The 16380-nt window shown below is 48.2% G+C and overlaps 1 protein-coding gene across 2 annotated transcripts in view; it reads right to left on the reverse strand.

Annotated features, from left to right (window-relative positions):
- The window catches only part of LOC106565701 (uncharacterized), a 49427-nt gene extending 33571 nt beyond the window's left edge, over positions 1 to 15856 (reverse strand). The window contains exons 1-2 of one of the 2 annotated variants that reach the window (XM_045691695.2): positions 15314 to 15856; positions 12699 to 12883 (exon numbers count right to left, since the gene is read on the reverse strand). In XM_045691695.2, coding sequence (XP_045547651.2) covers positions 12699 to 12837 — 139 coding nt within the window. In that variant the 5' untranslated portion in view covers positions 12838 to 12883; positions 15314 to 15856. Of the gene's footprint in view, positions 1 to 12698; positions 12905 to 15313 lie in introns of both variants that reach the window. The other variant, XM_045691694.2, reaches the window with a different exon arrangement.
- Positions 15857 to 16380: the final 524 nt, after the last annotated feature.

The raw sequence follows: 16380 nt of genomic DNA on the forward strand, positions 1-16380 counted from the left end.
TTCTGATTACGGTAGTCATTTTGTCACCCTCATCATGGCAAAGACACGGAGAAATGCATATGATGCAGCTTTCAAGTTGAAGGCGATTGATCTGGCTGTTGGAAAAGGAAATAGAGATGCTGCACGGGAGCTTGGTCTTAGTGAGTCGATGATAAGACGTTGGAAACAGCAGCGTGAGGAATTGACTCAGTGCAAAAAGACAACTAAAGCTTACTGCTAATTTGTAATTTTTTGTTACAAGCCGTGTTTCGTTAAAGCCTATTTATTTTTTGTTACAAGCCGTGTTTCGTTAAAGCCTATTTATTTTTGTTACAAGCCGTGTTTCGTTAAAGCCTATTTATTTTTGTTACAAGCCGTGTTTCGTTAAAGCCTGTGTAAAGTTCATTTGTTTCAATGTACCGGTAGGCACCTGCGGCTTATAGACATTATTTATGTTCAAAATAATAATTTTTTTTTTAAATTCAGTGGGTGCGACTTATATTCAGGTGCGCTTAATAGTCCAGAAATTACGGTAGAGAATGACCGATAATCTGTTGGGCTGATATGTTTTAGCGATATTAGCCTTTCCTTGGGTTCCGGACTGTAGGGCGACTCTGGCTGCGCCGGTTCCGGACTGTGGGCCGACTCTGGCTGCGCCGGTTCCGGACTGTGGGCCGACTCTGGCTGCGCCAGTTCCGGACTGTGGGCCGACTCTGACTGCGCCGGTTACGGACTGTGGGCCGACTCTGGCTGCGCCGGTTCCGGACTGTGGGCCGACTCTGCAGGCTCCGGACTGTGGGCCGCCTCTGCAGGCTCCGGACTGTGGGCCGTCTCTGCAGGCACCGGACTGTGGGCCGTCTCTGCAGGCTCCGGACTGTAGAACATCGCCGGAAGCACTAGACGGGGAACTGTCGCCGGAAGCTCTAGACGGGGCACTGTTGCTGGAAACTCTGGACGGGGAACTGTCGCCGGAAGCTCTGGATGGGGAACTGTTGCTGGAAACTCTGGACGGGGAACTGTCACCGGAAGCTCTGGATGGGGAACTGTTGCTGGAAACTCTGGACGGGGAACTGTCATCAGAAGCTCTAGACGGGGAACTGTCATCTGAAGCTCTGGACGAGGAACTGTCGTCGGAAGCTCTGGACGGGGACTGCGCACTGAAGGCCTAATGCGTGGGGCTGGCTTTGGAGGCGCCAGACTATTTTCACGCACCACAGGGCTAGTGTGAGGAGCAGGAGCAGGACGAACTGGACTGGGCTGACGCACTGGAGGCCTAGTGCGTGGGGCTGGTACTGGAGGTACCAGACTGGAGACACGCACCCCAAGGTTAGTGCGAGGAGCGCGAACAGGACGTACTGGACTGGGCTGATGCACTGGAGGCCTGGTGCGTGGTGCTGGCTTTGGAGGCGCCAGACTAGAGACACGCACCTCAGGGCTAGTGCGAGGAGCAGGAACTGGATACACCGGGCCATGAACAAACACTGGAGGTCTGGAGCGCACAGCCTGCACCACCCGTCCTGGCTGGGTAGTCACAGTAGCCCTGCACGGGCGGAGTGCTGGCACAGGACGAACTGGGCTGTGCAGAGACCTGATGGCTGCCGTGCGTAGAGCAGGCGCAAGGTAGCCTGGAGGGGGGCTGGTATCGCTCGCACCGGACTGTGCGTGCGCATGGGCGAGATCGTGCGCACATCCGCATAGACCGACGCTCTTCTCCCCACCAAACTCTCCCCATAATAATCACGGGGAGTTGGCTCAGGTCTATTGCCTGACCTAGCCACACTCCCCGTGTGCCCCCCCCCAAATAATTTATTGGGGGTGCCTCTCGCACTTGCCAATCGGCGCGTATAATGCCTCATAACGGCGCCGCTCCGCCTTGGCTGCCTCCAGCTCCTCCTTAGGGCATCGGTACTCCCCAGCCTGGTGCCATGGTCCTGCCCCATCCAAAATTTCCTCCCATGTCCATGACTCCAAATCCCTCTGCTGCTCCTTCCTCCGCTGCTTGGTCCATTGGTGGTGGGTAGTTCTGTCAAGCTCGTCGTAAAGATGGGACCAAGGCACAGCGGGAATGTGTATGCTCATCTTCTTATTTATTTGAGAAGAAAACGAAACAAAAACACTTAATCAAAACAACAAGGACGAAAAAACTGTCCTGTGAGACACACAGCTTACATACAGAACAACTACCCACAAAAACCCATAGAAAAACACCCCTACTAAATAGGACCTTCAATTAGAGGCAACGAGAAACAGCTGCCTCCAATTGAAGGTCAAACCAATAAACTAAGCATAGAAATAGATAAACTAGACACAGACATAGAAATAGACTAACATAGAACATTGCCCAACAAACCCCGAAACACATTAAACAAACACCCCCCTGCCACGTCCTGACCAAACTACAATAACAAATAACCCCTTTACTGGTCAGGACGTGACACATACAATGAGGGAAAAAAGTATTTGATCCTCTGCTGATTTTGTACGTTTGCCCACTGACAAAGAAATGATCAGTCTATAATTTTAATGGTAGGTTTATTTGAACAGTGAGAGACAGATTAACAAAAAAAATTCCAGAAAAACGCATGTCAAAAATGTTATAAATTGATTTGCATTTTAATGAGGGAAATAAGTATTTGACCCCTCTGCAAAACATTACTTAGTACTTGGTGGCAAAACCCTTGTTGGCAATCACAGAAGTCAGACGTTTCTTGTAGTTGGCCAACAGGTTTGCACACATCTCAGGAGGGATTTTGTCCCCTCCTCTTTGCAGATCTTCTCCAAGTCATTAAGGTTTCAAGGCTGACGTTTGGCAACTCGAACCTTCAGCTCCCTCCACAGATTTTCTATGGGATTAAGGTCTGGAGACTGGCTAGGCCACTCCAGGACCTTAATGTGCTTCTTCTTGAGCCACTCCTTTGTTGCCTTGGCCGTGTGTTTTGGGTCATTGTCATGCTGGAATACCCATCCACGACCGATTTTCAATGCCCTGGCTGAGGGAAGGAGGTTCTCACCCAAGATTTGACGGTACATGGCCCCGTCCATCGTCCCTTTGATGCGGTAAAGTTGTCCTGTCCCCTTAGCAGAAAAACACCCCCAAAGCATAATGTTTCCACCTCCATGTTTGACGGTGGGGATGGTGTTCTTGGGGTCATAGGCAGCATTCCTCCTCCTCCAAACACGGCGAGTTGATGCCAAAGAGCTCCATTTTGGTCTCATCTGACCACAACACTTTCACCAGTTGTCCTCTGAGTCATTCAGATGTTCATTGGCAAACTTCAGACGGGCATGTATATGTGCTTTCTTGAGCAGGGGGACCTTGCGGGCGCTGCAGGATTTCAGTACTTCACGGCATAGTGTGTTACCAATTGTTTTCTTGGTGACTATGATCCCAGCTGCCTTGAGATCATTGACAAGATCCTCCCCTGTAGTGCTGGCCTGATTCCTCACCGTTCTCATGATCATTGCAACTCCACGAGGTGAGATCTTGCATGGAGCCCCAGGCCGAGGGAGATTGACAGTTCTTTTGTGTTTCTTCCATTTGCGAATAATCGCACCAACTGTTGTCACCTTCTCACCAAGCTGCTTGGCGATGGTCTTGTAGCTCATTCCAGCCTTATGTAGATCTACAATCTTGTCCCTGACATCCTTGGAGAGCTCTTTGGTCTTGGCCATGGTGGAGAGTTTGGAATCTGATTGATTGATTACTTCTGTGGACCGCTGTCTTTTATACAGGTAACAAACTGAGATTAGGAGCACTCCCTTTAAGAGTGTGCTGCTAATCTCAGCTCGTTACCTGTATAAAAGACACCTGGGAGCTAGAAATCTTTCTGATTGAGAGGGGGTCAAATACTTATTTCCCTCATTAAAATGCAAATCAATTTATAACATTTTTGACATGCGTTTTTCTGGATTTTTGTTGTTGTTATTCTGTCTCTCACTGTTGAAATAAACCTACCATTAAAATTATAGACTGATCATTTCTTTGTCAGTGGGCAAACGTACAAAATCAGCAGGGGATCAAATACTTTTTTCCTTTGTATGTATGTCCATTCATTCACTCTCCACATCCACTCTCTCACTGGATTATTCTCCCTTACAGAGAAGTTTAGGCCATTCACATCTGCCAGTTTCCTGGAGTCAGTTCCCAAGACAAGTCCTGTCATCACTCAAGCCCAGGGAGTGAGTGAGCACAGACCATTATCCAAACATCTGTATCTCTGTCCCTGAGCCAGCAGCCATCCATAGCATAGACATGCAGAGCAGAGATCCCTCACACATAAGACCTCTCAAACCATCCAAACGTCCAATGATCAATCCAGATGCCTCCAGTCAATTAAGCTTTGTCATATAACGTTACATCCAACCCTGAATAACCATAAGCTCCCATAGTAATTACACATGCAAACATATACACACACACAACATACACAAATCCTACACGCACACACACAGAGAAACACACAGAAACACACAGAGAAACAGACAAAGAAACACACAGAGCAACACACACAGAGAAACACAAAGAGACACACACACAGAGAAACACACACAGAGCAACACACAGAGAAACACAAAGAGAAACACACACAGAGCAACACACAGAGCAACACACAGAGAAACACACACAGAGAAACACACACAGAGAAACACACACAGAGAAACACACAGAGAAACACACACAGAGAGACACACACAGAGAAACACACACAGAGAAACACACAGAGACACACACACAGAGAAACACACAGAGAAACACAAAGAGACACACACACAGAGAAACACACACAGAGAAACACACAGAGAAACACACACAGAGAGACACACACAGAGAAACACACACAGAGAAACACACAGAGACACACACACAGAGAAACACACAGAGAAACACACACAGAGAGACACACACAGAGAAACACACACAGAGAAACACACACAGAGAGAAACACACAGAGAAACACACACAGAGAGACACACACAGAGAAACACACAGAGAAACACACAGAGAAACACACAGAGAAACACACAGAGAAACACAGACCCTAGCTATATGTCTCTAATGGTGTTGGTCACGGCGTGTTGGTCACGGGGCGTGTTGGTCACAGCGTGTTGGTCACGGGGCGTGTTGGTCACGGTGCGTGTTGGTCACGGGGCGTGTTGGTCACGGCGTGTTGGTCACGGGGCGTGTTGGTCACGGCGTGTTGGTCACGGCGTGTTGGTCACGGGGCGTGTTGGTCACGGGGCGTGTTGGTCACGGCGTGTTGGTCACGGCGTGTTGGTCACGGGGCGTGTTGGTCACTGTGTTGGTCACGGGGCGTGTTGGTCACGGCGTGTTGGTCACGGGGCGTGTTGGTCACGGCGTGTTGGTCACGGCGTGTTGGTCACGGCGTGTTGGTCACGGGGCGTGTTGGTCACGGTGTCTTGGTCACGGGGCGTGTTGGTCACGGTGTTGGTCACGGGGCGTGTTGGTCACGGGGCGTGTTGGTCACGGCATGTTGGTCACGGGGCGTGTTGGTCACGGTGTGTTGGTCACGGTGTGTTGGTCACGGTGTTGGTCACGGGGTGTGTTGGTCACGGGGCGTGTTGGTCACGGTGTGTTGGTCACGGGGCGTGTTGGTCACGGGGTGTGTTGGTCACGGCGTGTTGGTCACGGTGTTGGTCACGGGGCATGTTGGTCACGGGGCGTGTTGGTCACGGCGTGTTGGTCACGGGGCGTGTTGGTCACGGCGTGTTGGTCACGGCGTGTTGGTCACGGTGTGTTGGTCACGGTGTTGGTCACGGGGTGTGTTGGTCACGGGGTGTGTTGGTCACGGGCGTGTTGGTCACGGTGTGTTGGTCACGGGGCGTGTTGGTCACGGGGCGTGTTGGTCACGGCGTGTTGGTCACGGGGCGTGTTGGTCACGGCGTGTTGGTCACGGTGTTGGTCACGGGGCATGTTGGTCACGGGGCGTGTTGGTCACGGCGTGTTGGTCACGGCGTGTTGGTCACGGCGTGTTGGTCACGGGGCATGTTGGTCACGGGGCGTGTTGGTCACGGCGTGTTGGTCACGGTGTTGGTCACGGGGTGTGTTGGTCACGGGGCGTGTTGGTCACGGCGTGTTGGTCACGGTGTGTTGGTCGCGGTGTTGGTCACGGGGCGTGTTGGTCACGGTGTTGGTCACGGGGCGTGTTGGTCACGGGGCGTGTTGGTCACGGCGTGTTGGTCACGGTGTGTTGGTCACGGGGCGTGTTGGTCACGGTGTTGGTCACGGGGTGTGTTGGTCACGGTGTGTTGGTCACGGGGCGTGTTGGTCATGGCGTGTTGGTCACGGCGTGTTGGTCACGGTGTTGGTCACGGGGCGTGTTGGTCACGGGACGTGTTGGTCACGGGACGTGTTGGTCACGGGGCGTGTTGGTCACGGCGTGTTGGTCACGGCGTGTTGGTCACGGCGTGTTGGTCACGGGGTGTGTTGGTCACGGGGCGTGTTGGTCACGGGGCGTGTTGGTCACGGCGTGTTGGTCACGGGGCATGTTGGTCACGGCGTGTTGGTCACGGTGTGTTGGTCACAGTGTGTTGGTCACGGCGAGTGGGATGGTAAACAGGTGGCGTCGCTTAGCAAAATACATCTCATAGATTAAATGCACCACCAGCAAATACATTCATCACACACATTTTGTTTTATTATCCTTGTGGGGACCAAACAATTGATTCCCATTCAAAATCCTATATTCCCTAACCCCTTACCCTAACCCTAACCTTAACTCCTAACCCTAATTCTAACTGTAACTGTAATTGTAACCCTAAACCAAAACCAAAACCCGTAAACATAAAATAATAGGCAAAATGTTCCTACTTGTCTGAATTGTCCTTGTTTTACTATATATTTACTATGAAGACTTCTGGTCCCCACAAGGATTGTAAAACCAAACACACACACACACACAAATGCAACCCCACACTCTGTCAAACAATACAGAACAATTCCCACAATAATTCCTCAGAGATCCTTAAGAGAGTGTGTGTGTGTTGTAATTAAGAAATTAATAAGACAAAAAGGAAAACAATTAGTCATGGAGATACAGTCACGTCAATGAACACACACACACACACACACACACACACACACACACACACACACACACACACACACACACACACACACACACACACACACACACACACACACACACACACACTCACACACGCACTCACGCACACACACACTCACACTCACACACAGCATAGCCTAATCTGCCCTGAAACCCAGCCAGGACTCAAAGACACACTTGAGAGAAAAGCGCTTTCTGAGGGGAGTGCTGGATAGAGTCCAGAAAGGCAGATTATTGTTGCTTAGAGAGAATGAAGCAGTGTCAGCTCATTAAAGACTGAAACGGTCTGCTGTTTAACAGGCCTAAGAGGAATTTCATTGTGTTACTTTGTCTCAGAGATTCTTCTTCTGGGAAAAACTGAGGCTAGTGTTTAGTTAGCGTCTCCTTTGTGGCATGCATCTAAACACACACAGAGGTCATGACAGGTCAGGTTCTCTTTGATGTGTAGAAACACACAAACACATGTTTGAGAGACCACGCATCTCTGTTTGGTCAACGGAATCAACAGCCAATCTCTGCTAACGAGGGTTCAAAGGTCTCCTTTATAGCCACATTTCCTATGTAACCGTTTGACACACCACCTCAGGGTTGCTCTGTGCCTTCAGTAGGGGGGAAAGTATGTCTAGATTCTCTACACTCCAAGGACCCGTTATGGTTGAGGAGCAACACAACCTCTGCATCGCTGCTGTCCTGCATTCTCCAGAGGAGAAGCTACCGTAGGCCAGTTCAGCGAGGGCCAAATGTGTGTCAGAGTTGGAGAGGTTGGGAAAACAAACTCTCATGCTTTTTCATAGTTCAACTATGTTGTAAAAATGCCTCAAACTGCACCACGTTTATTTCCGTCAGTGAGAGAAAGCAAATTACACACCCAGCCTCTAACACACATGAAGAGAAAACACACACTAACACACACAGCCTAACACGGGGGGAGAGAGAGAAGGGATAAACTTGTTGGTATTTAGAATGGTAGAAAGATTCCCATGTAAACAAGCTCACTGATTGCATCTTCACGGCAGAGAGAGAGAGAGAAAGAGAGAGAGAGAGAGAGACAGAGAGAGACAGAGAGAGAGAGAGAGAGACAGAGACAGAGAGACAGAGAGAGACAGAGAGAGAGAGCGAGAGAGTAACAGAGAGAGAGAGAGAAACAGAGAGAGAGAAACAGAGAGAGAGAGAGAGAAACAGAGAGAGAGAGAGAAACAGAGAGAGAGAGAGAGAAACAGAGAGAGAGAGAGAGAGTATGTAGTGATAGAAGGCAACACCTGGACAGCAAGCCTTGAATCAGCAATCCTGCAGTTAACTGTACAAGCACCTGTGCTGTAAGCCCTCTAGGCACATGCCGTAGACGGAAAGAGTAGACCGTTACATTGCCATATGGAACCAGGATGGTAGCAGATTTTCTGGGCAGAGCACAGCACAAATAGACCAAATAAGTCAGGACCACTCTCCACACACGAACACACATCCCTGTGGTGCCAGCCCAGCTAGCAGAAATCAATGGGCCCTGTGTGTGTGTGTATTCTCCACGTCTGATACACACGGGGCGCAGTGCTGGTCTGGGATTCTGGGAGGGTGAAGTTAGGGGTGGGGGTGGGGAGCTGGTGGGGTGTGGGGAGCTGGTAAGTGATGAAAGCAAGTCCTTGTTGCCCTCTATGGAAGTGAAGCCAGTTCTCATTCCATTCCTCATTCCGCCCTCCCATCCCTTCCTTTTCTTCACCCACCTAAACTCATTCCACCCTCCCATCTCTTCCTTTTCTTCACCCACCTAAACTCATTCCACCCTCCCATCCCTTCCTTTTCTTCACCCACCTAAACTCATTCCACCCTCCCATCCCTTCCTTTTCTTCACCCACCTAAACTCATTCCACCCTCCCATCCCTTCCTTTTCTTCACCCACCTAAACTCATTCCGCCCTCCCATCCCTTCCTTTTCTTCACCCACCTAAACTCATTCCACCCTCCCATCCCTTCCTTTTCTTCACCCACCTAAACTCATTCCACCCTCCCATCCCTTCCTTTTCTTCACCCACCTAAACTCATTCCACCCTCCCATCCCTTCCTTTTCTTCACCCACCTAAACTCATTCCACCCTCCCATCCCTTCCTTTTCTTCACCCACCTAAACTCATTCCACCCTCCCATCCCTTCCTTTTCTTCACCCACCTAAACTCATTCCACCCTCCCATCCCTTCCTTTTCTTCACCCACCTAAACTCATTCCACCCTCCCATCCCTTCCTTTTCTTCACCCACCTAAACTCATTCCACCCTCCCATCCCTTCCTTTTCTTCACCCACCTAAACTCATTCCACCCTCCCTCCCATCCCTTCCTTTTCTTCACCCACCTAAACTCATTCCACCCTCCCATCTCTTCCTTTTCTTCACCCACCTAAACTCATTCCGCCCTCCCATCCCTTCCTTTTCTTCACCCAGCTAAACTCATATCCGTCCTCCCAAATCAACTCACCCCCTTTACACCCCTTCTTAGGTGGTTATGGGTAACATTTACCCGGAGCTAGTGGTTAGGGAGAACTGCATGTTGGGACAACCTCTGTGAAGACTGAAACTAAAAACAACACAACTGAATTACCTTAAAAAATATTACTCATTATCTGATGGCCAACTTACATTTCTGATGGTTAGCCTCAAAGGTCTGTGTGTGTGTGTTGAGGGGGGTGTACAGTGCATTCGGAAAGTATTCAGACCCCTTCCCTTTTTCCACATGTTGTTACGTTACAGCCTTATTCTAAAATTGATTAAATAATTTTTTTCCCTCATCAATCTACACCCAATGCCCCATAATGACAAAGCAAAAACAGGTTTTTTGAAATTTTTGCAAATGTATTAAAAATGTAAAACAGAAATACCTATTTTACATAAGTATTCAGACCCGTTGCTATGAGACTTGAAATTGAGCTCAGGTGCATCCTGTTTCCATTGATTATCCTCAATGTTTCTACAACTTGATTGGAGTCCACCTGTGGTAAATTCAATTGATTGGACAAGATTTGGAAAGGCACACACCTGTCTATATAAAAGATCTGGGGAAAGCTACCAAAAAATGTATTCAGCATTGAAGGTCCCCAACAACACAGTGGCCTCCATCATTCTTAAATGGAAGAAGTTTGGAACCACCAAGACTCTTCCTAGATCTGGCCGCCCGGCCAAACTGAGAAATCAGGGGAGAAGGGCCTTCTTCAGGGAGGTGACCAAAAACCAGATGGTCACTCTGACAGACCTCCTGAGATCCTCTGTGGAGATGGGAGAACCTTCCAGAAGGACAACCATCTCTGCAGCACTCCACCAATCAGGCCTTTATGGTAGAGTGGCCAGATGGAAGCCACTCCTCAGTAAAAGGCACACGACAGCTCACTTGGAGTTTGCCAAAAGGCACCTAAAGACTTTCAGACCATGAGAAACATTATTCTCTGGTCTGATGAAACCTAGATACAACTCTTTGGCCTGAGTGCCAAGTGTGGAGGAAACCTGGCACCATCCCTACGGTGAAGCATGGTGGTGGCAGCATCATGCTGTGGGGATGTTTTTCAGTGGCAGGGACTGGAAGACTAGTCGGGATTGAGGCAAAGATGAACGGAGTAATATACAGAGAGATCCTTGATGAAATCCTGTTCCAGAGCGCTCAAGACCTCAGACTGGGGTGAAGGTTCACCTTCCAACATGACAACGACTCTAAGCACACAGCCAAGACAACGCAGGAGTGGCTTCAGAACAAGTCTCTGAATGTCCTTGAGTTGCCCAGCCAGAGCCCGGACTTCAACCCAACTGAACATCTCTGGAGAGACCTGAAAATAGCTGAGCAGCGACGCACCCCATCCAACCTGACAGAGCTTGAGAGGATCTGCAGAGAAGAATGGGAGAAACTCCCCAAATACAGGTGTGCCAAGCTAGTAGCGTCATACTCAAGAAGACTCGAGGCTGTAATCGCTGCCAAAGGTGCTTCAACAAAATACTTAGTAAAAGGTCTGAATACTTATGTAAATGTGATATTTCCGTTTTTATTTTTTATACTTTTGCAGAAATGTATAAAAAGTTGAACAATTGAATCAATTTTAAAATAAGGCAGTAACGTAACAAAATGTGGAAAATGTAAAGGGGTCTGAATACTTTCCGAATGCACTGTATGTGTGGTAGGCAGTAGACACACGTGCATCCACATGTTCCTATGTTACTGTATTCTTCTAGAATATAGATCCTAGTGTTCTGGGTCCAGGCTTGCCCTATAGAAGACTCCTCCCACCATGGAGGATGTTTGTGGCTTGTTCCCATGGCAACAAATCACTTGACATCCCAGTTGACTTCCCTAACCCCGCCTCCCTCTATCCTATCTTAAACAGCACTGTCCTCTTACCAGGACTTCCTGGAGCTTTAGGATGCAAATAGAGATGAAACACGCAGCTAATAGAGTTAGAGCAAAGGTGGGATAAAGACACTTCTAGCCAATCAAAACACAGAATCATTCACACACGCCTACCTCCTCCCTCACGCCCATCAATAAATCTCTCCACAAATAAATCTCACCATGACCAATCAGGCTTTATGTTGGCTCTTTGTTGCCCAACTCCAAACCTCAACCGGAAACCCAACAGCGGGATAGAAGAGGGAGCCCTGAGCTGTCCCTACAAGCACCAAAGGTTGCCATTCATTCAGGCTCTTTGTTACACTGCACACACACAGTATCCCTGCTGTACTTCATACTGTTGCTTTGACAGTGAGCTGAGTTAGGTGTCCTGGTAGGAAGAGAGTACAGAGACAGATCTGGTCTTCATTATGACCTACTGTACTGTACAGACTTTCACTATGTCTACTCCACAGGGAGAACAAACACATCGTTCAGGACTTTTTTAACACACACACACACACACACACACACACACACACACACACAATACAGACATACTGTACACATACTCACACAGTATGCACACATCGGTCCCTTTCAACACTCCATGTGTGTACAGTCTCTCTCTCTCTCTCTCTCTCTCTCACACACATGAATGAATGTATGCATGTACACACACATGCACAAGCATACATGCACACATACACACGAGCACACCAACACACAACAATACACACACACACCGCTCATCTCCCTATCTTAGTTAAGCTCATACACAAACACACTCTAAAAGCATCCAGACAATCAGTGTTGATGGTAATCACTTCCCCCATCCACTGAGACAGGCATGTCCCAACCCACCACACACACAGCCCCTCTCCCCTCTTTCAGACTCCAAGGATGGGATGGAGAGGAAGGGTACATGTTTATAGTGTTTGAATAGGGCCTCCTTCCTTTCTGTCCTTTCCTTACGTACAGGATGGCACTTGATAAAGCAGCTTAGCATCATGTAATGACATTAGAATGACATTAGCTTCCCCTAAACCAGGGGTGTCAAACTCATTCCAAGGAGGGCCGAGTGTCTGCTGGTTTTTGGCTTTTCCTTTCTGTTAAGACCTAGGCAACCAGGTGAGGGGAGTTCCTTACTAATTAGTGACCTTAATTCATCAATCAAGTACAAGGGTGGAGCAAAAACCTGCAGTCACTCGGCCCTCTGTGGAATGAGTTTGACACATGTGCCTTAGACCTTCAGTACTGTCAATGCCACAACAGTTCACTCACCTGTGGTGTGTGTGGGGGTTGAAATAGGGGTGGAGGCTGGGATGTCCGTGGAGGGGTTGGGATGCGGAGTGGGGGGAAGTGGGTCCCTATCATCAGGGGGCTCAGGTGAGCCGACAGGGGGGCTCCTCTCCTCATCCATGGGTGTGGCTCACTAGGGGGTGGGGGGGGGGGGACAGGTGTCAAGCCTGACAGAGACACAGAGAACCCTGTCAGACAACACACACAGAGAACCCTGTCAGACAACACACACAGAGAACCCTGTCAGACAGCACACAGAGAACCCTGTCAGACAACACACACAGAGAACCCTGTCAGACAACACACACAGAGAACCCTGTCAGACAACACACACAGAGAACCCTGTCAGACAACACACACAGAGAACCCTGTCAGACAACACACAGAGAACCCTGTCAGACAACACACACAGAGAACCCTGTCAGACAACACACACAGAGAACCCTGTCAGACAACACACACAGAGAACCCTGTCAGACAACACACAGAGAACCCTGTCAGACAACACACAGAGAACCCTGTCAGACAACACACACAGAGAACCCTGTCAGACAACACACACAGAGAACCCTGTCAGACAACACACACAGAGAACCCTGTCAGACAACACACACAGAGAACCCTGTCAGACAACACACACAGAGAACCCCGTCAGACAACACACAGAGAGAACCCTGTCAGACAACACACACAGAGAACCCTGTCAGACAACACACACAGAGAACCCTGTCAGACAACACACACAGAGAACCCTGTCAGACAACACACACAGAGAACCCTGTCAGACAACACACACAGAGAACCCTGTCAGACAACACACAGAGAACCCTGTCAGACAACACACACAGAGAACCCTGTCAGACAACACACACAGAGAACCCTGTCAGACAACACACACAGAGAACCCTGTCAGACAACACACACAGAGAACCCTGTCAGACAACACACACAGAGAACCCCGTCAGACAACACACAGAGAGAACCCTGTCAGACAACACACACAGAGAACCCTGTCAGACAACACACACAGAGAACCCTGTCAGACAACACACACAGAGAACCCTGTCAGACAACACACACAGAGAACCCTGTCAGACAACACACAGAGAACCCTGTCAGACAACACACAGAGAACCCTGTCAGACAACACACACAGAGAACCCTGTCAGACAACACACACAGAGAACCCTGTCAGACAACACACACAGAGAACCCTGTCAGACAACACACACAGAGAACCCTGTCAGACAACACACACAGAGAACCCCGTCAGACAACACACAGAGAGAACCCTGTCAGACAACACACACAGAGAACCCTGTCAGACAACACACACAGAGAACCCTGTCAGACAACACACACAGAGAACCCTGTCAGACAACACACACAGAGAACCCTGTCAGACAACACACAGAGAGAACCCTGTCAGACAACACACAGAGAGAACCCTGTCAGACAACACACACAGAGAACCCTGTCAGACAACACACACAGAGAACCCTGTCAGACAGAGAGAGAGAGAATTGACCATGCTTAGAACCCCAATCAGCAGAGCACCACAGCGTGGAAACAGAAAAAGGATAAAATCAACCAAACAAACAATCTTCCATAAAATCAAACTACCATACAGTGTTTGTATCTTGACCCTTTCCTCCGAATGTTTGAGAAAAGTTCCAGAATCCTAACAGAGTATGCAGAAGTTGGCCAGCATCGGGGGATTAGAGAGCACCAGCTCAGCTGCATGTGCGTGACCATCTCTGTGGGACAGCTGTGCTCTGGTGTGCTCCTCAAGCAACACAGACGGCAAGGCCTCTGTCACAGCTCGGTATGGAGCACGACCAGCCAGCCATTGACATGTTCATATTTCATGTATTGCACTCACATGGGACATTCATTTTATTTCAGAAAACCCATCTCCACTTCTTCCTTCTCATGACTGTCTGGATGCATTCTAGAACCTTCCGGGCTAGAATTTATTTTGGCCTGGTTGAGATAACTGGATAACCTTTTATTCAATGGGCTTCTACACTTTTGGCACTTTTAGTAATCTAAACTGGCTGTAGCCTACACTAAACACTTACAGTAGCATAGTATCTCAATATCGTGTCTGAAATATGTGCATTCTCTATACAAAGATGATCTGCTAATAACATTAAAATGGTATCAAACTTTGAATTACTTATTTTAAAACATTTAAGGATGTTAGAAAACTTTCTGAAGTTGGCAAAGTTCTCAACTAAACTGCTGTGTTGATCCTTGATCACAATTAAAGGCATCTGATCATTACCTTAACCCTGACCTGAACCCTGACCTGGGCTTGAGGAGAAGAGGTACTGGTTCAACCCTGACCCTAACCTTAACCTAGTGTTAAACAATTCTGAAATTAAAAATCGGTTTGCAGGTCAGGAGTGTCCATATAGTTGTCATTATATTTACATTGCATTACATGCCTGCCTGGTTTCTTCCTCCTGACGAGTCCATGCACGCTCCCCCAGCCAGCCGACTCAACCATGTGGTCCTGTTCAAACTCAATCTTTATTGAAGCAAAAGGCGAGGAGTTAGACAACAACATGGTTTAACTCCTCAAAACCACTTACCTTACTGTTGGCTGCGACACAGGGCACTCGTTGTTCGCTAATTCATTCTCTGACCCCTTTCCCAGGTAGACTAGATTCTCCTCTCTGACTTTCCCGTGCTCTCCACTCTTCTGCTCTACTCTCCTCTAACTTTCCCCTCTCGTTGTCACCACAACTCTTCTTCTCGTCTCCATAAACTCCTTTGTGCGTAATTTTAGGGCATTTCTTGATGCAGAAGTGGACTGTTAGGATTTTTTCGACAAGTTTTTCTCTCCTTCCAAACTCTCTCCGCCTGTCCCGTTCCTCCGCCTGTCAGTGTGAATGTGGGTTCGAGCTCTACGGGCAGTCCCCAGAACAGTCTTTGTCTCGGGTTCAAGAGGTTTGACATAGGCTACAATGCTCTCTTTACAAAGTAACAAAAAAAAACATTTATAACTTTCCAAACTCACGAGTTGTCTGTTGCTGTAGATGATTCAGCGTTGAAACATTGGATGTCATCAGCCTTGCCCGTACTTCACTCACTCCTGCCTGTCCCTCCTCTCTCCCCTCAAACGCTTGTCTGGTGAAAGCTCCAGTCTGTTAGAAAATAAACTATAGTCAACACTGATTACCATGCTTCCTCCAGGCACACATTTAGAATTACCCCAAACTAGAACCACGGATTGACTAACATGGGATCTCAGATGAGTTCTATTATTATATAGACGCATACCTCGAAGTGATATTTAGGATTATGATAACAATGTTTATTATCACCATAGTAGGATAATATAGCTAGGCCTAGTATTAAGCAATAATTATAAATTATAACATGTTGAAATTGTTGGACTAGCCTATGCGTAAAAACAGTAGCCTATATTATGATGTATAAAACAAGCCTAATAATAGGTCTAATAATAATCATAAATCATTCTTTTTTTAAATAATTTTTATAGGAATAGTCTTGGTGTCAGATCCTCTCACGTTAACAAATGGTTCATGTTCAAAGTGCGTTTAGGTAGGCGACACAAACAATTAATTGTGCATAGCCTAGGCTAACCACAGATGTGATTACCATGCATCAAACAGTTGAAAAGGCCTGCCTCATC

Source organism: Salmo salar, chromosome 12 (genome assembly GCF_965601325.2).
Source record: "Salmo salar chromosome 12, fSalSal1, whole genome shotgun sequence".
NCBI lineage: Eukaryota > Metazoa > Chordata > Actinopteri > Salmoniformes > Salmonidae > Salmo > Salmo salar.